We start from the raw sequence: 23,194 nt of genomic DNA on the forward strand, positions 1-23,194 counted from the left end.
TACCTATATATACATGCCAGTGGTATGTATGGTTTACCAGATTAGTAGGACGCCTGGCCTACCTGCTCAAATGCTAGATTCTTAGACAATATTAACTTACTTCTTAATGCGATTCAGCACGATATAAAGTATTTCAAGGCTCGGGTATTATTATTATTGCCGGTCATAGCACCTATCCTCAGCTTATCAGAACAGCACGAGTTTATTTTTGCCTTTCTCGACAGCCCACCCATAATGTTTCTCCTGTTTAGTAATGCCCGAGTCTGACTTCATCTAGACATTCCGGAAAAAAAATAGACGCGCACGTTTCATTAATGATTTTTTTTCGGTGCTAAAACGAAAGAAGCAAGGATTTATAACAATTAACTTTCGGTGGCTGAATTGAGTTTCGGCTTTTCTTTTCTCGAATATGACGTCAAAGCAGGTTGGGTTTAACACGGGAAACGAAAGTGAAAATGTTTTTCAATAGTTAATGGTTCTTAAAAACAGAAGTAGATTTGTTCAGTCTACGTATCTAACCGTCGGCAAAACTTAATGATGGCAGCCAACTATCCCTATCCTCTGATTGTAGAGGGGAGATGGAATGAAGACATCGCTAAGACCATCAAGACTAAACTCCATCTGCACTTCCAGAGCCAAAAGAAGTCAAACGGAGGAGAATGTATTGTAGAATACGACGGCTCCCCAAGAAACCAAGCTATAGTGTGGTATAGCTCGGAGGAAAGTAAGCCTGCAAGTTTAACGTTAATTTAAACTTACAGCACTAAAACTAGTCTAAAATACATCTGATTGACGTGAAGTTTGATAGGGTTATAATTAATTGGATTATTTGCTTTGTAATTGTTTAAAATTGTTGCCGAAAGTGGCCCATTGGGAGGAAGGGGGTCTTGTTTGTATTGCAGTACACTCAAATGTGTTTCTAAAGTATTGTTTTCTGGAAAGACGTCAGCCCCAAAAATTATATTCTCTGTTACGTGACATCGTTTGATTACGGTTACGTCATACTGTTAAAGTATCAGCGAATATCCCCCTACTTTAGCCATGTGCCCAGAAACATTTTTTTGATTTTTCTGGAAAATCACTGAGGGTTATGGTCAATTGGTATGCTCGGATAATAAGAGTTTCTTACTTTTTGTTGCGCAAAAACCGCACCCTGACTTAAAACATGCTCTGTTAACTTTTATACTGATTTTGGGCTCTTGCCCACCACAATTATTTTGGCTTTGTCCAGCATTCCAGAGCAAAGAAGTTGAGGTTGAGATGTGGATTACATGTTAGAATAAAATCAACCTGCTTATAGCAAACTGCTACTTGGTCATTTTCTTTAGTGGATACGTTTCTGTCCCCCCGTGCCACCCAAAGGCTAGAGCATTTACTTTTTTTTTTAAACTGAAATGGCAGACAGTACTTTTTTAACTGAACAAGATAATCCTCGGATCCTCCCACCAGTACCAAAGACAGGCTGCTGTGCCACTTAGTCACCCGTCCTTAGTTTTCAGGGAAGCCCATCCTAAAATGTGTTTTTTTATTTCTTGACAAGCTGGTGGTTTGCAGTCATTAAAGTCACAGATTTCCTTCATTTTGAAATGTGCATGGTAATTCTTCTTCTTCTTTCGGCTTTTCCTGGTTAGGGTTTGCCACAGCGGATCACCTGTCCGCTCATGATTGGCAGTGGAGTTTTACAGTGTCGGGTTGCCAGCCCAGCGCCCAACCTTCCACAGAAGGCACACGCACACACTCATATCTAGGGCCAATTTAGAGTGTCCAGTCCACTTACAGCATGTCTTTGGGATGTGGGAGGAAACCGGAGCACCCGGAGGAAACCCTCGCAACCACAGGGAGGATATGCAAACTCCGCACAGAAGGCACCCCAGCCGAGGATTGAACTGGAGAACCTCTTGCTGTGAGGCGGCAACGCTAACCGCTGCACCACCGTGGCTGCCCGAAATGTGCATGTTAATTAAAGACTTCTAATTCTACCAGCTTTTAAAATTAGTATTACTAATACAGGGCATGTCATAGACAAATGGGCCTTGGGCAGGGTAATGGACTTCCCCCACCACCAAACCAATATCTCATTACTTGACTGTCTCTCCTCAGTTACCATTAAACACTGTTCAAACCTGTCAGTGTGCATAGTTTTCTTCTTTACTTCTATATGATCACACAGATTTAATTTAAAATTTTTATTTCAAAACACTGACATCTATTCATAGGTCGGTACTAGGCTATCGGCCCTAGGGCTTATACGAGCCTAGCCATAACAATTCCCTGGCTATTTCTTCCCAGAATATTTACTTCCCTGGACCCCTGTTATCAGGACGACTGACGTGATCCCCAGGGTGAATTTCCTATCTTCCATCCAGTCGTCTAGGTTCCTTTTGAAGAGGGCCAAAGAGGCTCTCTGCTTGACATGTATGAGCAGTCTATTCCAGAGTCTGGGGAGTCTCAGGGTTAGAAACCTATCCCTCCAACATGTTTTGTTTATTATCACGACAAGGTTTAGATCCCTGGAGTGTGCGGTTCTGAGGGATTGGGATTTCATTGTGTAGTATGTCCAACAGCTCTGGATTTGACATGGCCTTGTATGTTAAGTAGAGATCACCTCTGAGTAGACGATATGCGACAGAGTATACCTGCTGTTTTTTTAGATGGTCAGCATAGTGCATCTGCTTTCGGCCTGTGATTCTTTTAGTGAGGTATTTCTGCGGCCTTTCCAGTTGTAGCAGATGTCTTGAGAGGTAGATATGAAATGGGGTGTTGTATTCTATAATGGGTCTAATGAGGGATGAGTACAGTGGGACAATGACCTCCTTTTTTCTGGATGAAAAGCCCTTCGTGATGAGGTGTGCCACATAGAAAGATTTCCTGACTGTTGTGGCGATGTGGTTATCGAAGGTGAGACTACTGTCCACCTGTGTCCCTAAGTTTCTTATCACACTTTCGGTGTTTAGTGTACTGCCACCTATGTGGTAATTCACAGGTACATATTTTTTCCCATAGGGGATAAATATACATTTCTTGGCATTGAGCTTGAGCCCATGGCTCTGGCACCAAGCATCTGTTTCTGTAAGGCCCTTTTGTAGACTATCCCCATCATTTGGGGATTCAGTAATGGCTCCCAGTTTGCAGTCATCTGCGAACTTTGTTAGCCAGAGTCACGCTTAGTGTTGGCCTGTACTTCAGACAAGTAGATGCCAAACAATAGCGGTCCCAGGACGGAACCCTGAGGTACTCCACTTGTCACTTGTCTGGAGCTGGATTTGGAGTCAGCTACTCTTGCAGTGTGGGTTCTGTTAGTAAGCCAGTTGGCAACCCATCGAGTGATGTAGGAATTAATGCCCGGCTTAGTAAGTTTATCTATGATTCCAAAGTGAGGGATGGTGTCAAAGGCCTTGGTGAGGTCCAGATAGGCTGTGTGGACCGCCTTACTCTTGTCCACAGCTCTGGAGACTGATTTGAAGAAGTCATTTGGGTTCAGGAGACAAGATCGGCCCTTCACGAACCCAAACTGGGTGGGATCCTGTGTTTGAAAGTTGCCAATGTCTTTGTTTATAAGTTCCATGTTAATGCGTTCCATGGCCTTGCAGATCAGGCTCGTCAGACTGATGGGGCGGTAGTTCCCAGGATCCAAGGCGGATCCCCCCTTGTGGAGTGGGATAATTGTAGCTGTTCACCACTCAGTGGACACGAAACCTGAGGTGAGGCTATGATTAAACATCACACTTAGGTGAGGTGCCAGTTCATTTTGTAGTTCATGTAGTACACAGCCCGGGATGTCATCTGGTCCCATGGATGCCGTATTCTTAGCTTTGGAGAGTGCATTTTTTTTACCTGTGTGGCCGTTACTACCAGAATTTGGCAATCTTTCGGTATTGAGATGGGCCCTTTAGGGGTAGGGGATGAGAGGGGGTGAAGTTGGCACTAAATCGATCTGCCAGTAAATTGGCAATATCCTTGGGATCAGTATATTTAATACCATTCTGTTGTAGCACAGAGCAGATCTGAGTATTGCCGTTTAGATTCTTGACATAGCTATAGAATGCCTTGTGGTTATCTTTGGAATCTTTTGCAATTTTATTTTTATAACTAGCTTTGGAGGATTTTATGAGGGATCCCAGCTTCTTTCTGAGGCTGGTAAGGGAGTTTTTTAAATCCTGGGATTTTCCTCTATTCTGCAACAGTTTCTTCCTTTTGTTGCAAAGTTTGTGGCAGGGGACCACCAGATTGGCTTCCTTTTTTTGGAGGAGAGTGTCTTGGTTCTATTTGGGATGGCACAATGATTGTATGTGCTCGTACAGTGCCGTAGTGTAGGATTCAGCAGTCGAACTTTCAGTTCCCGTCTGCATGGATGTCATGAAGTTTGTCACTTCTGACTTGAGTAGCATGAAGTTGGCTTTGGAGAAGTTTTGTACTGAGGTTTCCTTACTGGGGGGTAGGAGAGGGATGTGGATGTCAAGGGTAATTAGCTTATGGTCAGCCCTAACCAATGAGGGGGCGACCATAGGTGTGGAGCATCGATTTCCCATGTTGGTAATGACCAGGTCTAGGATATTGGAGTCCCTGGTGGAACTATGGATTAGTTGATCCAGGGCATTGGAATTTATGAATTCTAAGAACCGTTGGGCAAAGGTGTTGGTACAAGAGTAGTTTTCCCAGTTAATGGCAGGGTAGTTAAAATCACCCAGTATTAGGGAGTTTGTTTGTATGTTAATATTTTCCAGTATGTTTATAAAGGTATAGTGAGAATCTTGGGGCATGGTGGGGGATCTGTAGCAAGCTACAATTTGGATTTCAGTTTTACCTAGTGTTAGTTGCACCTGGAGAATTTCAGATGCATTGTGTTGGGCAGCTAGCCTGGTGTTGTGAATATCCTTGGTGAATATGGGCACTCCTCCATCTTTATTGTTTCGGTCCTGGTTTGGTGGCCAAAAAGTGTGGTAAGAGGTGTAGCTTGGTATTGCAGGGGTGCTCTCTGCAGCCTTGAACCAGGTCTCAGTTACTGCACAGATATTGATGTTCTCCATTTTAGGAGTGTCTCGAGAGAGTGTATTTTGAGGTTTAGACTTCTAGCATTGAGTAGCATTACAACTTCAGATTTTGCATGCTTGTACCTGTTATGGTGGTGGTGGTTTTGTCCTTTGAACTTTGCCTAAAAAAGGTGCTATAGGGGTGGCAAGAGCCTTAGCCAGTAACCTGAATCCCAGGGGCGACAGGTGCAGACCATCTCTGGCAAAGCATCGTGGTCTGTTGATCATGTTGTCCCAGGCAGACAGATACTGGATCCCCTTTGAATGACAACAGAAGCATAGCCAATTGTTGAAGTCAATCATTTTGTCCTTATACTGTGGTGTCATTCTGGACAAAGGCATGATGGTACTCAGGGCTAGGGTCATACCTGCCTGGGCCACTTGATCTGAGAGCTCTTCCATGTCTCATTTCATGTAGTCCGGGGAGGTACGTCTCAAGTCATTCACTCCAACATGGACAATGACAGAGTCATATTTGTACTTATTGTGGAGTGACTTGAGTGCATGCTTTATGTGGCGGATCCTGGCACACAGCAGGCAGCTGACTGTAATTTTCTCCTTGGTCAGCCTGGTGAGTGGGACATCAGTGTGCCTGACTATAGAATCACCTATGACTAAAGTGTTGGGTACATTATCTTGCCTTAGGGTCTATTGTTGGGTGACACACTGGTGTTGTGAGCTATGTGACACTTTGGTTGTGATTGGTGTTTGTTTGCGTTTCAGCTTCAGAGGTCCTTGTTGCTTGGGCAGGTTTCTGTTAAGGGCCTCCGCTTATGAGGGTTTAGTGTTGCTGTGTGAGGGTGTTGGTGATGTGGATTTAGAAGGGCTATGTGTTGCTTATTTTCTAAACAAAACAGTTTTGAAAAACTCTCACATTGCAAACAGATGTAACATGGAGCAGTAAACTTCTCTTCCCTTGAAACTCGTATTTATTGAAAGTGCTTCTTGAAAGACATTGAAGTGAAAGAGACATGCTGGGATTCATAGTCAAGTACCATATAGCGAAGCACTTATTAGCGACTATGTGAAGGGTGCCGGTCTGTATCAGTTAGTCGAGCTAACTAATCATCGAATACCTATTTGTCGACCCCTTTTTATTGAAGCTACACTTTAGTAAACAGAGTTTTCAGCAAAACTTTACCGAGAGATAACCAATGGTAGGCCAACCTAGCGACATCAAAAAAATTGTAAAATTTAAAACCTATCCAGTTAGGGGGCTATGCCCCCCACCCCCTAAATAAATATACCAACTTCAGAATCGCACTACAGTGGGGAAAGGGGCAATTTCCAGATGGTGGCCTACCATTGGTTATCTCTGAGAAAAGTTTTGCTGAAAAGTTTGTTTGCTGAAATGTAACTTCGACAAAAAAGGGGGCAACGAATAGGTATTTGCCAAATAGGCAGTTTGACTAACTGAAGTAGACCTGAAGGGTGCAGGAATTCAAAGAACAATGTGTAATACATTTGCTAACAGTCTGCCACAGCCGACTGGATGAAAGTGTTCCTTTTCAGAGTCAGCCCAAGATCATTCTCTGTAGAAGTGATGTGGTCAGATTTGCACAGTAGGCAAATGAAGGCTGAGGGAAACAAACCCTGAATTACAGGAAGCAGCTCATTAACCACTCATGCCCTTTTTTATGTACACTAAGTACCATTCAAACTCTGTTGTAGCCCAACTCTGTGCATTTTACACCCATGTGTCTGCCAAAAAAAAAGGCTAAAATAAAATGTATTTATAGTTAAAATATTAACATTAAACTCATAGATGTCATGTTGTCCAGTTTATCTACAATCAAATAATAAGCACACCATCTACAATGAACAAAACAAGGAAACCAAGGATTTTACCCCAAAAATATGGCTCGCGTGATGAAGCTCCTGCTTACAACAATCAATTCCCTCCTTTACACCATAATTACTCTGGAATGCAGGAACCAAATACTTACACAGACACACACACACACGCACACACAGATGTGACTATCAGTTACAGTCCATTGTATGACCATGTATGTCTCAGATGTTTGCTTGCAAGCAAATGAATGAACAAATTCATAAATTTCCTAGAAATGTATTTTAGCTTGCTGCTTTTAGAACCATACAGTGCATCTCATCATACTATCAATCTCTTAGCTCAAGAATCAGAGACAAAGACCCAGAATCAGTAACAAATTTTAAATGTTGATCTTTTATACTTAGAAAGTTGCTAGTATAACAGGCTTTGCATTTGCAAACATTTTTTGAGGTTATGAAGTCTGAAACACTCATTTGCCTTTATTAATAACTACAGTCCACAACAGTTTACAAAGCAAACACATATTTTACAAGGTAAAGACTACAAATGATAGGCAAAATCAGGGACAGTTGATAACTATACCCTCTATACACACACACACACACACACACACACACACACACACACACACACACACACACACACACACACACACACACACACACACACACACACACAGCGTGACCATAAATTTCACCATCGTGTATGACCATACACCACAGATATCTACTCGAGATTAAGTGAATGAGCAAATAAATAGATAAATAATGGCCCAGAAATGTATCTTACCACACTAATGTTGGAACCTTACAGTACAACTAACTGCAATTTCTTTCTGCCCTAGTAACCTCTAAGCTCCAGAATGAGAGACCCAGACCCAAAGTCAGGAACAGATTTTAAATATTTTGTATATACTTAGCAAGTTGGTAGAATAACACGTTTTGCATTAGCAAGCATTTTCTGAAGGATTCAGAGTCTGAAACTGTCATTATTTATTGAAAGCAATCCACAACAATTTGCCAAATTGTACAGGGAACAGATTAAAGTAGCTCATCTTTTTTTTGCTTAAGAATTCTACAAAAAAGTAAAATATAATAGGGGGGCAAAAGCTGCAAAAGGAACAAATTTTAAATGTGTGTATTTTTGAATCTATTTGTTAACAGGGTAAACCTATAGGGCAAAGTGTCCCTTTGCAGGGGTGATCCCAGATCAATTCCTGCTTAAATAACTTGCTGAAAGTTATGCAGTAGGCAAACGGCAGTGGAAGAAATCAAATCCGGTCCTTTGAACTGAATACAGAAAGCAAATTGTTAACAGCTCACAGCCTTAAGTACAAGGCAACTCTAATTAATTTAAAAAGTTAACAGAACAGCAGACGTTGCATTGAAGGGCATTTTCTGAAAGATAAGAGCTGCAAAGCTCTATTGAATGGTATTATTGATTGACAGCAGTCATCAGTGCTTTACCAAAAAATGAATTTAATGAAGGACATGACAAAAATGTGAGGCAAAATATAGAAAGGGAAGTAGAGATGAGATGCAGACTTTTTGTTTTATAATGCTAGTGTGTGTGTTGGACATCCCAGCTAGTACCAGATCAAAATTAACTGCCTAGGTTACCTTATGCTGGATCCAGCCCTGCTAATACCTGATTTGGGATCTTTATTTTAATTATTAGTCGCTGTGTCTCTGATTCTGGATGCGATAAGTCAAGAGCTATGCATGCTCTAGGTGAACTGTTTGAGAGTATGTGTGTCCTTCAGTCATTTGGTATTCCCTTTAAAATTAATTTCTGATGGTGATACAGGTGGGGCTGGATTGAAGAGTGACCTGGGAACTGGAGATGCTGGTAGGGGAGGATGGGAGTGAGATGATTTTGCCGGTTCTCCTGTACTGGGGGATGGCCATTCTAAATGTACTCCACCTAACATCACAGTGAGGTGATGGGCATAAGTGTGTTACAGTGCATGTTTTGGTGTCCTAGTATTCTCAGTTTCATCTTATTTGGCAGAGGTAGGGGCAGTACTGGGAGTGGTAGGATGTTTATAAATACCTTGATGGCTGCCTGGATGATGACCTCTCTTAGAAGACCATAAGGAACCATGGGAGTTCAGATGGTAGGCAGGCACCAAAAGAAAACAAAATTAAAAAATTGCATTGTTGTGGGACAGGAAGATTAGTACTGTATAGTTAACTTTTGCCAGCTCTGTTGCCAACTTACTGTAAGATACTAATGTTTAAGTTGACTGTATTCCTTAATATTTATACACATGGAGTTGTAAATGAGCTGTGGTGGATATAGATCCTTAGTAATTGTCTTTGTTTTTTGTATTTTGTTATGTAAACCATTTGTTATGTCTCTCAGCTTCTCTTTTTTTAACCAAAAACATCTTTGTTGAATTATCAATTAAGGCATAGACAATCATACATTTATATAAATGAAAATGAACCATAATGACATATTTTCTAGTGTAAACATTATATATCACATATAATTATCTGTACAATCATTGTCAATTGAATTACATAGCTCGTTCAATTCCTGCCTTCCTTTAAACCCAATTCCTCCTCCAAAACATTATTTTGTATACATTTTCACAACATCTTAAGCATGCTTTTATTTCTTTTTTCCTCATTTCTGTTAGAGCCAACTTTGTTAGTGTAAGGTTGTGTTTGATTTTTAGATGAAATCATTTCCATTTCTCTTTTTAAGAATAAACAGAATTGAAACATACCTGTTTTACTACTTCCATATGCCATGGCCTACTACACTGAAATGGTAGTAGTAGCTGTGACTTTTTTTGCACTCCTTCCTGTTCACGTAGAACTCTTTTGCAGGAATCTAAGCCAAATGTTCTTTGAACCTTTCTCCAGCTTATCACATGATTTTAAAACAATCCACACTGCAGAAAACTATTAAGTTGTTTAAACGTTCTTAATGTCTGGGTGTTGCCAGGTACCAGTGCCAGAGTTTACAGTTGACAAATATGTTATCTATTTTTTTTTTTTTTTGGTGGGCAGCCTTAATGCCACAAGGATTTAGTCCGCAGCCATTTGCTGGATACCAAGAAATCTCACCATACTAGTACAGATGCTGGTAATATCATTTTAAATAGCATCATATATGTGGATATTATGGTTTGAATTGCTTGTGCAGTAGTGTTCACATGTATCACCAGATTGTACTTTAATCAGTTTAGTGAATTGTGAAGGAATGTACAAAGTAGATTTTTTTTAAACACCTTCATTACATTATCACTTGTGACATAGGCAAACATCTATAAAAAAATAATCAAACCATATTAACACGTTCACATTTACAAACATTACAGAATATATAGCAATATATGTATGTATAATTTAAGCAACATTACACAAATTATTCAATTCCTGCCTTCTCTTAAATGTCATTCCTCCTACAAAACATTTTATGCATGTATTGTTCCAACAATTTCCTTTTTTTCTGTGTGATTTACTCTTAGGTTTTTCTAAAGATCCCACTTCCTGTTTTTTAACTCACTACTTCTAGTATAGTTGGTTTAGACTTGTTTTCCATTTTCTAGTAATTGCTTTTTTGGCAGCCACCAGAGTTAAACTTAACAAGGGCTTACTGTTCTTAGGCAATCCAGATCCTGTATCCCTGCTCAAAAAAATTTTTCCTTACTTACACTAATTTGCTCATTCAGTATTCCTGGTGTGCATAGTAATAATGATCATGCATACAATTTATTTTTATTTGGACTGATTTAGCAAAGACCAAAGAAGCATGGCAGCTTGAAGCTGTCATTAAAACTGTCCTCATAAGAAGTCAAACTGATGGAGGGCACTGCTTTTTGCAGGTTAGTGTCCCATGCTGAAACTGTCATTGTCAGAAATGACATCATATCCCTGCACTTAGAAGAGAGTGGTTTGCTAGCACAACACTTTCTCAATTGCCTTTACCACATGCAATACCTACTAGTAAGCATAGCTTGGAGGAGCTTAGTTTATGGATTTACTTGATGCGGACCTGAAACATGTTATGGTTAGTTTTTTGTCTACTTTATTTCTAAGGAGAGAAAATGAAAATGGTTGAATTGGTTCCGTGCATAGCATCAGAATGATTTTCACAAGATGATTTGTGTCCTTTCATTGAGTTTCAATTTCATAGAATAGTTGGATAAGAAGTTTTTTCCTTTTCTTTTTTTATAAACCAACGTTACTGTAACACATTAAAAATTAATATATAATCATATATCATTGATACTACAAACAGGTGAATTGAAACAGTCACATTAGCACTTCAAATAACAAGAAAGGATAGTGAATAATAGACTCTAGATACAGATAATGTAATATACAGTACTATTCATAGGATCATAGGAAGTTACTAGGCTAATGGCCCTAGGGCCCTTAAAAGCCTAGCCAAGTTTACCATTGTTTCCAAGATCAGTGCCTGTTGCTCCTGTCCAAGAGGGACACAGGTGGGACCCCCAAGATAAATTTACGGTTTGCCATCCAGTTATCCAGATTGCCCTTGAAGAGGGCCAAAGAGGTGCTCTTTTTGACATTAAGTGAAAGTCTGTTCCAAAGGTGAGGTAACCTCTGTTAGACAAATCTGTCCCTCCTGCAGGTTCTATTAATGTCACATACCAGGTTAAAATCTTTAGAATGAGTAACCTGTGTGCCATTTCACTTGCGGATATGCAGCATCTCCAATAAAGTAGGGTCAGAGATAGCTCTGGATGCAAGGCAAAGATTGCCTCTAAGTAATCTGTATGAAACGGAATAAAGTGACAGTGGTTTGAGCCTGTCCACATAGGACAGACACTTGAGGCCCTGAATTTTCCTTGTGAGGAATCTTTGTGGTCTCTCCAGTTGCTGCAGGTGCTTGGAAAGGTACATACCAAACGAGGCATTGGACTCAATTATTGGCCTGATGAAGGAAGAGTACAGGGGTGTTATAACTTCTTTTTTTTCTGGAAGCAATACCCTTGATTATGAGATGAGCAATATAGAATCTCTTCTCACCACTGTGGCGACATGGTGGTCAAAAGTAAGGTTGCTTTCAACCTGTGTGCTCAGGTCTCTCACCAGTGAGTGCATACTTAGGGTGCTTCTGTTGATGTCGTGATTTGCAGAAACATCACTCTTACCAAAAGGGATAATAATACAAGTTTTTGCATTGAGTTTAAGGCCATGATTTTGGCACTAGTCATTTGTTTGCATGAGACCCTCTTGTAGGATGTTGACATCATTTGGGGATTCTATGACTGCTCCCAGTTTGCAGTCGTCAGCAAACTTTGTCAGCCACAGACCTTTAGTTTTAGCCTGCACTTTGGAGAGAGAGATTCCACACAGTAGAGGTCCCAGGAATGATTCATGTGGAACACTACTGGTTACAAGTCTGCTGTTGGAGGTGGATTCCTCTGTTTTGACTGTATGGGTTCTATCAGTGAGCCAGTTTGTGATTCACCTAATGAGATAAGGGTTGCTACCCAGCTGGGTGAGCATGTCTCTGATGCCAAAGTGAAAAATAGTGTCAAAAGCCATGGCTAAGTCTAGGTAGGCTGTATGCACAACTATCTACAGTGTGCTGATTCTGTAATCAACAACTATCTACAGTGTGCTGCTTCTGCAATCAGCAGTCTTGTCAACTTGATATTTTCTTACTGTTAGTTTCTTGAGTAAAGTCTTTTCTTATGTATTGGATTAGGGCAGGATTGCTATTCTGTCAGGGCTTGAGCTTCCCATGGTCTGTAAGAGTCCTAGCTTCCCAGTTGCACTGGGCAAAAACAGCTAGAGTGATGTAGACATTAAAGTACAAGAGAGTCCATTTATACCATTTATTCAGTGTCTTCTGCTGTCTATACCCAGTCCAGGAGCTCATTTTCAGCTGCAGTAATTTGTTCATTATACCTGTAGTCTTTGCAGTCTAAGGAAGAGTGACAGACTTTTATACAAAAAATGTTGGATGTTTGAGATGTAAGTTGAATATTATAGCAGATTGGCAGTCAGTGTATGATTTTCAAATGCAACATAATTAAACCATTTTGGAATAATATTAATTCTTTCTTACAGGTGCTAGATGTGATGATTGTGGAGAGATGGGCGAAGGCTGCTAGCCTAGTCAGATAGAATTTGATATATAATTCTGGCATTTGTAAATAAATGTAAAATACAGGCATGTTTTCTTGAATGTCAAAGAATACTGTGAAATGTGGAACTGCAAAATATGTGACAACATTGCACTCTACTGGCCCAGTGAAGCATGTTGTGACCCTTTCATGTTAGAATTCGGCTACAGCGAGTCTGGATGAAGGTTTCATGCCCATTGTTTTAAGGCTAAAGTTTATGACCAGAATTTACATGTGGATGGTGCTTTACCACTCTGGTTTCTGTTAGAATATACATGTGACATGTATTCTATTGTTGTAAGTATCTGAGCAGGTGTTAGATTGCTAAATAATGCAGTTTGTTTGCCTGGGAAAATCTAAATGTCAACATGATGTAATTTGGGAGGGACCCAGCAAACATGTTTGTTAGTAATGTTTAAATACTATTTCTCACAAGAGACTGAGGGCATTTTGAGCTTGGATATCTAACTCAGCACTCTGCTGATTCTCACATGTAAGTTTTAGCACTGTGATTTCTTGTAGGAATAGTTAAAGCTAGTAAAGATTAATTAGGTATTTTTTAATCAGATGTGTACTACTGTATTATTTTAAGTTCCTGTGTGATCTCTGAACTCTTAGATATCTCTGTGGTATAGTAGTTTTGTCTTGTGGATTAATTATTTATTATTAAATATTTTAAAACCTTCTACCTGTGGCTGGTTTATGTAGAGATAATGTATGCTTTTAGAGTACATTATATATTTATAGAGTTTATTGTAATAAGCCCTTCCAATAAGCCTTGAGACTTAGTCATACTACCATTGGATTATAATATTGCACAGTAATTACTGGACACACTTTTAAGGGCCTTTTGGTAGCTGATAATTAACTGGGAAGTGGCAGGAATTACTACCGTATGGTCTGGGTAATAGGGGCACAGCTGGAGAACCCGTGCCAGCCTTTTCCCAGGAAAGTCTGTGTGGTTGTATAACCTCTTCTCAAAGTGTGTGTATGTGTGTGTGTATGTATCAGCTACCTGGGCAGAGACACAAAGCACTGGTTGGACAGAGAGGTTACTGGAGGTTTTAGCTTGCCCAGTTAGGCTGAGACCTGGACCCTATAGCTGTGCCAGTGGGGAGTCTTATTGGGGACCTGGTGAGCAAAGGAGCAACCAGCCCCAGACTGACTGTGATCTCTGTGTGCACTTAAGGGAAATTGTACTTTACTGTGTGTATTAGATATCCTTTCCTCTTCTAGGAGACAACCTCCCTGGTGTTAGTGGTGAAGACTGAGGCTGCTTGATTGCTGGGCCAGGGCACGGCCGTCACACTATTTAATGATAAATTTACTTTAACAGAATTATTAATCTTATTTAACACTTCAATATCTTCATGTGTTAAAAAATAAATCACCCACTTCTTTGGAATATTATGTTATCAATTGCAAGGAAAATAATAACCAAGAATTGGGAAAAATTAATCAACTGCATCTTCGAAAGAATTTATAACCAGTGAAACCAAAGTCTGACATCTAGAATTACTTATGATCAAAGAAAGAACAATTAGAAATAACTGCTAAATAAACAGTCATTAATTGTTTAGAAACAAAAGATTAATCTGATGTTGTAAATCTTTATTCATTCCTTACTGGTTGACACGGCCGTTTCCAAGCTTGTGCCAGCCAAAAACTTTCAGCTAAGACCTACCCATAATGCCCCTCTCATAGTTACACCAGATCTTGTTTGCCGCGTTCCTCGTCAGATGTGCCTAGCCATCTCTCTGTAAGCTAAGTGGAAATTTGTGATTTTTGGTATAGTTTCTCTTCAAATTTTCTTGTTTTTTAGTCAGTTTAGCCTTTTCTTACTATCGCCTATAACCTACTTCTATTTCCTGTCCTTTACCTTTGGTAGTTAAATCTCTACCATCATTGGTACTGTCCCTCTCTCCTGCCTTTGGTGGGCCTTTCTTTACCACTTGTGGTATTTTTTAAATACCATCGTTGGTATTCCTCCCCTTTTCTTTCCTTCTTATTGTTGTTTCCTTTAGGATACCCCTTTGTTGCCTTTACTATGTCAGACAAAGTTAAGTTGGGGTTTAAACAGTGTGACAAGTGTGGGTGTAAGATGCCCAACTCGGACGGCCACGCTCGATGCGTTTACTGTTTGGGCGTGAACCATATTAAAGCTGATTGTGACATTTGTGCTAATTTTAGCAATCGCACACTAGCAGGGTGTAAAAATAAGCTTATTTTGAAAGATTTAATCAAAACGCCTTTTTTGGCGGCTCTATCTGGGTCAGAGGTCTCACTGGCTTCAAAGACCAAAAAACACAAGGAAAAATGGAGTCACTCGGTTCCTACATCTCTGTCAGTTATGGAACCGAGTCAGCTTCGTGCTTCTCCGGCACCCTCGGCGCAGACCTCTTCAGCACAAGGCCCTGTGTTTTCTCCCTCGGTGCCGTCTCTGATGTTGACTCCTATTAAGTTATTAGGTTCCAGCCTCGGCACCACTGGCTTTGGTGCCATCCTTGGTTCCGACATTGGCTTCCATGACTATACCTGCTTCGGCAACATCCCCGGCCACAGTGCTGATAGCTTCTTTGGCTCCACAGATTCTGACTTTGGCTCCTAAAGTTGAATATCTCCCAAGAACCAGATACTCTGTAACGTACAACCCTTTTTTGGGGCATCGGTTTAGCCCCTTTCTTGAAAGATCTGATTCTGCTTCAGCAGCCTCCTTTAGATCCACCAGGACCCTTTCTGAACTAGATGTAGTCTGGGTTGTGGACTAGCTTCTGGCAGCTAGGGGATTGCCCACTCCAGCTAGACCTTTCATCCCCTTTGGCTCATAATCCTTCACAGCATATTTTCCTGTTTAGCCTCTGGCCTCTACCCAGGTCCCAGAGATCTCGGTACCGATGTCCACCCCAGTGCATACTGTCTCTGCTTCGACTGCGGATTTTCCCTGTCAGCACTGACCACCCTTGCTGCATCGGCTCTGTTGGAGCCAGTGCACTCTCGGAGCAGTGTTTGGACTGTCAGCAACTTGGTACCTAGCCCAGTGCCTATGTTTTCGCTGCCGCTGTTTATGTCCACGGCTCCGACGGCTTCCAGTCCTCTCGGAGCTCCTCACCTGGAGGTGGGCTCCTCGGGGCAGGGTGTGACCCCGGTTCCAAGGTTGTCCTTCTTGGTTCCGGGCTTCCATCCCTCCTCGGGCGGGCCTGCTTTCCAGGTAATGGAGAGGGTTCTTGCCTCCGCAGGCTCGCAGTCAGCATCAATGACATCGACACCAGAACCCCCCCCCTCAGCATGCAGCTGTCTCCACCCCCCCCTGTTTCAGAATCCCGGGCATGGGAGCCACAAGACCTCCCTTTGAAGGGAACCCTTTCTCTGGAGTCCTCCTTAGAAGATCCCACTAGGGAGCCACCCCGGAAGAAATGATGCAAGAGGAAGCACCTTGAGTCCCCTGAGGAATCTATCACTGAAGACACCGATTGTGATGAGGGAGAAGGGTCCCCACGATCTCCCCAAGATAACATCTCATTTGGAGACATTTTCGAAATCCTCAAGCACTGGAGAGGCTGGAAGTCCTCTAACCCTACTTCTGAGGAATTGGTGTTCTTGCAGTCCTTCCGTGCCTGGCCATGTACTTCCTGGGTGACCCCACCTGCAGATGAGCTTGTTAAGCTGATTGTGCAGCGTGCCTGGAAGGCCCAGGACAACGTAGAACCTGTCCCCCAGAGGCCAGACAAAATTCTATCCATACCTGAAGACCAGCCCCACTGGTCCAAGCAGTTGATGGTTGATTCCATGGTCATGGCGGCCACCAAGAAGGAACTGGCAGAAGATAGTTCCACTATTCATCCTCCAAACAGGGAGTCTCGGGTCATGGACAGACTAGGGAAGTGGACCTATGCTTCAGTGACTTTTGCCATTCAGTTGCTGAACTATCTGGCACACTTCACTCATCTCCAAGGAGACCTAATCTTTGAAATGTCTTCCTCGTTGGCGGGGTTTACTGCCGGATGAGGTGCGTGACACTGTCGCCTCACAGCTAGCTACCCTTGAATCTATCTCGAACGCCTCGATGCAGTTGATATCTCATGCCACTGAGGGGGCAGGTCGAACTGCCATATCAGGCATTGTCATGCGACGTAATGCTTGGATGCGATTGTGTGATTTCGCAGACCCCTTTAAATCTTCCTTCATCAATGCACCCGTTGATGAATCTGCACTTTTTGGTCCCAAAGTATGAGACACACTAGCACGAAGTGAGAAAGACAGAAAGACCTTGTCTGCTGTGGGCATATGCTTTTCCACCACACCAGTGGTCCTACTCCAGGAACCAGAAGGGAGGAAAAATGTGGTTCAGAAAATCCCAAGGATCTTTTCGTGACACTCGTGGTGAGCAATCCTACTGGGGCAGAGGGGCAACTCATCTGTAAGATGCCCCTTTCAGGGTAGAGAGAGTCCTCGTAACCAGGGCACCAGAGATTCCTTCTCCGGCCGACCCTACCAGCACTCCTGAGCAGCAGCCCGACTGCTTTCCTCTGGAAGCAGTCGAGGTTGTTTTTCTCTGCACCTACCAGCCTGGCAACTTATTACTACCGATGTTTGGGTGCAGAGAATAATATCCAGAGGCTACCAGATACCATTCGATTTAATTCTCAGACCCGTCAAACAAATCCTCGATGTGCCACCCAATCAGAGGGAAGTAGCAGCCTTGAAATAGAAAAGCTGTTAAGAAAAAGAGTCATTCAACCAGTCCTACCTGACCAGAGAGGATCCGGGTTTTACTCTAGGTTCTTTTTAGTGTCAGAAAAGACAGGGGACTGGAGACCAATCCTGGATCTCAGCCTATTGAACAAATTTATCAAACCTCAAAAATTCCAGATGGTCACTATACAGTCCATTCTCCCCTTCCTAGGGAGGGACAACTGGATGTGCTCTATAGATCTCCAGGACGCGTATTACCACATAAAGATGGATCATTGCTGCCAGAGGTTTTGCCGCTTCCAGCTGGGAGACAATCACTGCCAGTTCAGGGCACTTCCATTTGGTCTCTCGACAGCCCCCCCGAGTGGTCACCAAATGTATGGCAGTTATAGGAGCTCATCTTCGACTACAAGGATCCCAGGTGTTTCCATATCTAGAAGATTGGCTCCTTACCGCCCCGACCAGGAATCTTCTAATCCGCAGCCTCTCTTACACTCAAGGCCTCACTCTCCACTTGGGGATTACAGTCAACAAGGACAAATCTCAAATGTCCCCAACAAAAACACTGGAATTCATTGGAGCAGTCTTTGACACAACATTCTGCCAAGCTTCCCTCCCTCCTCACAGGCTTTCGAAAATAAGACACCAAATCCAAGCCCTCCTTCCACAGACCTATGTACCAGCACGCCTTGTACTGCAACTCTTGGGCTCCATTGCGGCTGCCATTACTCTAGTACCACTGGTGAGGTTGCAAATGAGAATACCACAGTGGCTCCTTTCTGCACAATGATCTATCTTAACTCACCCACTTGACCACATGATAGTCTTACAAACCTTTGCAAGGAAGAAATGCTATGGTGAATGAAGTCACAATCGAATCTTTGGTGTCGACCGTTCTGTCTCCCCCAGCCCACTCCCACGGTGACCACGGATGCTTCCCTGTTGGGGGGGGGCATTTCCAGGGAAAGATGGTCCAAGGCACCTGGTCCCCAATGGAGGCCAATTTGCACATAAATGTCCTGGAATTGAGGGCAGTTTTCTTAGTGTTGCAAGTGTTCCATACATCCCTCCCTTCTGGGACCATTGCAGTTCAGTCGGACAACATGTCAGTTGTGTGGTATATCAACAAGTAAGGCGGAACCAGTCTTACTCCCTGTGTCGGGAAGCCATGAGGATTTGGCACTGGACGATAGCTTCCAACTGCTTTCTTATAGCAATGCACATTCCCGGGAGTTCCAACCTTATTGCGGACAATCTGAGCAGGAACATCCTGTTGCCTCATGAGTGGTCCCTCAATCCTGTAATAGCAGATCGGATTTTCTGCCGCTGGGGCAAGCCTTGCTGCAATCTGCTTGCTTGCCCCTTAAACAACAAATGCAGAAGCTACTTTGCCCTGATCCCCCCTCAGGGGAAACCCCTGAGGGATGCTCTAATGCACGATTGGCCCCCGGGTCTACTGCATGCCTTTCATCCATTTCCCTCATCCCGAAATTCCTCCAGAAAGCTCAAAGGTTGAGAAGTAAAGTGATCCTCATTGCCCCTTATTGGGCCTGTCAAGTCTGGTTCATGTTCCTATGGCCTCATCTGATTCACAGCCCGTGGATCCTGGATCATTCCCAAGGTCTGCTATCTCATCCTCAGGTACTGATTCATCCCAATCTCCACAGCCTCAAGCTCACAGCTTGGTTCCTTCACTTCCAATGATTGCCAGGCTGCCTGATATCTCATCTCCTGTTCGTGAAATTCTTCTGGCTTCACACAGACCTTCCACCAGGAAAGTTTATTCTAGTAAATGGACTAAGTTCTCTATTTGGGCCAAAGATCAGAACTTAGATCCTTTCTCTATGCCTATTCAAAAGATCCTGCAATACCTGACGACACTTCTACATGCAGGAGCCTCAGCATCGACAGTCACTTTGCATTTAGCAGCTATCACCAATTTTCATAATGGATTTGATAATTCTTCAGTTATCTCACACAGCCTGTGCAAGACCTTTTTAAAAGGAGTATTATATGTTAAATGTGCTGTCAAGCCCCCAATAGAACCCTGGGACTTGACCTTGGTACTTCAGTCTCTCAGAGGCCCTCTTTTCAAGCCTTTTGATTCATGTGATATAAAGTTTTTGTCATGGAAGACTCTACTTCTAGTAGCACTTACCTCAGTGAGAAGAGTATCTGAGCTGCAGGCCTTGAGTGTCAAGAGACCTTACTTGAACTTCCACAGGGATAGTGTATCCCTTTGTACTGACCCTTCTTTCTTGCCCACGGTAATTTCTGGCTTTTCCATTAACCAATCTATTGACCTGCCAGTTTTCTTCCTTCAACATTCTAACAGAGGGGAGTACCTTTTGCACACCCTTGATGTGCATCGGCAGCTTCGTTGTTATTTGGACAGGACTCAGTCTTTCAGGAAACAGATCAATTGTTTGTGGCCTTTGCTGTAAACCTGTCTCCAAAGTGACTTTATCCTCCTGGCTTAAAAACGTCATTACCTTTATCTACCAACAGAATAAGCTGTCCTTATTTTCCAGAATTAAAGCTCATTCTACCAGATCAATGGCTACTTCTGTAGTTTTCATTCCAGAGCCTCTGTGGATGATAAGTGCGCAGCAGCCACTTGGGCAAGACCTCATACCTTTATCTCTCATTACAAATTAGATTTGGCCTGCAGGGGAAGAGCATCTTTTGAGTCTATGGTGCTCAGGAATATCCTTCCTTAGGGCCACCCAGGACACAAATAGCTGGGGACTCGGTCCTAACAGTAAGAAATGAATAAAGATTTACAACATCAAATAAAGAAGGTATGTCTTACCATAATGTTCCATCTGTGTTGTAGATCTTTTATTCATTCATTACTTCCCGTCCTCCTTCCCTCTGCCTGGACTCCTGGTGGACTTTAGGAACTTCTGGTTAGGGTATTTGCTCAGACAGAGCCTCTTACTGTTTTTCTCTTGCTATCTCAATTATATAGGGGTGGACAAACTCGATCTGGAGTAACTATGAGAGGGGGATTATGGATAGGTCTCAGCTGAGAACTTTTAGCTGGCTTGAACTTGGAAACGGCTGTGTCGGTTCCAAGGACGGAACCGAAGTCCTAACAGTAATGAATGAATAAAGATCTGCAACACAGATGGAAAGTTATGGTAAGACATAACTTCTTTTTTCATAAACGTGGAGTTTTTTTTCTCTCTCTCTCGTGTAGCAGACATCTTTGTAAATAGTTTTTTTATTTTGATTTGATAATTTCTTTTCATTGTTTTTTTTTTGTTTAATTTGCATTTTGTTATCCTTCTGTAAAATCTCAATAGAAATATGTAAGCAAGGAAGAGTGATAAACTTCCAATTCCTCGTACATGTTTTTTTGCCACCAGCATTAGCAGGTCTAGTAGGCCTTTCTTATTATGAGGATTTGGGGGGGGTTTGTAGCCAGCTAATAAGAGTGGCTGTGTCAGCATTAATGTTGCAGTACATTGGGCATCCAGTATGTTCTGGAAGTCCTTAAACTGGTTTAATATCGGGTAACCACAAAAAAGTGTGACCAGTCCCCTAATAGTTCCTCTTTGCACCTCCAACAAGCGGGGTCTCACCCAGGGAAAATTCTGCTAAATCTAGATGTTGTACGAAAATATTTATAGTTACATTGCCATCTGAGGAACCTGTATCTTCAAGAACCTATTGCATATCTGGGTGCCTGTAAGAGAGTTCTCCATTGGTAAGGAAACAGGGTTACCTTTAACTCCCTTTCCAAAGCTGTTATATATTTATTGTTGTTATTCTCATTATTGTTAATTCATATCTTGTATAATTTGCTAATAGCTCCTTTCCAGGTTAGTTTGCCCTTTCCACCTTCCAATATCCATTACACCAGATGTAGGCAGTCTTGTTTTAGAACTGTATTAATTTTCCTTTCTTTAATTTCTTTAACCAACTCATACAGAGCTGTATTGTGGGAATCTAAGCCAAATGTTCTTTGAATCTCTCCTCAGCTTATCACATCATTATTATTGGCCGATATTTGTTCCCAGTACTGTAGAGATCCCAGTGTCTGGAGTTCCCATCTAACTAGAGGTCCCCGCACGTCCTAGTAGGTAGCTTGTGCAATGGAGAATAACTGTCGTCCAGCTATTAATATTACACATAGTCATTGTCTCCTTCAACTGTTCTTTTACAGATTAAGCTATTTACTCTCCTGTGTGTTCTTCTTGCTGACTCATTCCCTATCACTTTCTTTGGCATTTGTCACAGTGCCATTTCCTTCCAGTTATTATTGTACTTCAGTGAAATAAGGCTTTGAAAAAGTTTAAACCTGCCTGACATTAGATAGATGTAAAAGTCTGGCAGTCCAGACCCGCCTATTTCACATGGAAGGGTAAAGATGTCTGCCACAACCCTAGGTTTAGTACACAAGTTTATTTGCTCAGGGTCTGTCTGCTCCAACTTCTTTTGCAGGCCAGATGGTGGTGGCAGTGGCAGTTCCTGAACATAATATATAATTAGTGGGTGAATAAACTGGTTAACTGTTTGTATCCTTTGTGGCATATTTAAATAGATACTGTCCCATTTATTAATTTTGCCTTCTGCTTCTGCCATCCTTTACTTTTCCCCAAAAGGTTATATTTACTTTTTTTTTTTTTTTTTGGTAGAGTTGGTGCCAGCCTAATTCCCAGATTGACCGGGCTTATAGTCTTAGCTGGAAAGGGAAATCTTGCAACAGTCTGGGGAGAAGAAATGAAGTTTATACAGATTGTTTGTCTTTTGTTTTCTTTCCTGTTAAATTTATACCCAGTTAACCTGATAAAATGTCTCAGGAGTGATAAAACTATTTTCAGATTCTTTTCAGGGTTTGCTAAGTAAATCATCAATATATCAGATCTTCTGTAATTACTGCTAGTTTCCTCATAGACCATTTAATAGCATAGCGCTCCCAAGTTGCCTGTTATGATTTAATTTCAACTGGCACTAAGTAGAGTGCAAAAAGTAAGGGGGATAGGGGACCACCTTGTCTGGTGCCCCTTTATTTTTAAAATGGCCCCGAAAGTCTAATACTTAATTTGACCCTAGCCTGAAATCTTTGTTACATATTTCTGATGAGTTCAATGAGTTGCTGAAGGAAGCCATGATCTGACGTTATTTTGAATAAGAAACCCCATTTCACTCTTATCAAAGGCTTTCTCAGCTCCTCAAGTGATTAATGATCACTTCTTATTTTGGAGTCCTGCATTCTAATTTAACAGCTGTGTTCCTACCACTTATAAAACTAGTCAGATCCAGGTGTACAAGGTTTGAGAGTAAGTTCTTCATTCATTTTGCTAATATGGATGTAAAGATCTTAAAAATCACAGTTTAGTGTGGAGACGGGACAGTACAACACTGTTAATAGGGGGTTTGTTCCTGGATTCAAAATTACTGAAGCTGTTGCTTTTTCCCCATGTATTGGGCATTGTTCCTGTTAAAAGTACTTAGTTAAATAATCTTAGCATGTGCAGTAAGATTTTCTTCCTAATGATTTGATATAAGCCCTTAGGGTTACCATCCAGGCCTGGTGTTTTGCCTCTCACCATC

General features: G+C 41.9%; 1 protein-coding gene across 1 annotated transcript in view; it reads left to right on the top strand.

The window, feature by feature from the left end:
• The first annotated feature begins 312 nt into the window (after positions 1 to 312).
• The window catches only part of LOC122804002 (protein mono-ADP-ribosyltransferase PARP14-like), a 1,683,704-nt gene continuing 1,660,822 nt past the window's right edge, over positions 313 to 23,194 (top strand). Inside the window, exon 1 of the mRNA XM_044073683.1 lies at positions 313 to 724. Coding sequence (XP_043929618.1) covers positions 535 to 724 — 190 coding nt within the window. The 5' untranslated portion in view covers positions 313 to 534. The remainder of the gene's footprint in view (positions 725 to 23,194) is intronic.

Source organism: Protopterus annectens, chromosome 6.part0 (assembly GCF_019279795.1).
Source record: "Protopterus annectens isolate FY-2018-M chromosome 6.part0, PAN1.0, whole genome shotgun sequence".
NCBI classification, from domain to species: domain Eukaryota; kingdom Metazoa; phylum Chordata; order Ceratodontiformes; family Protopteridae; genus Protopterus; species Protopterus annectens.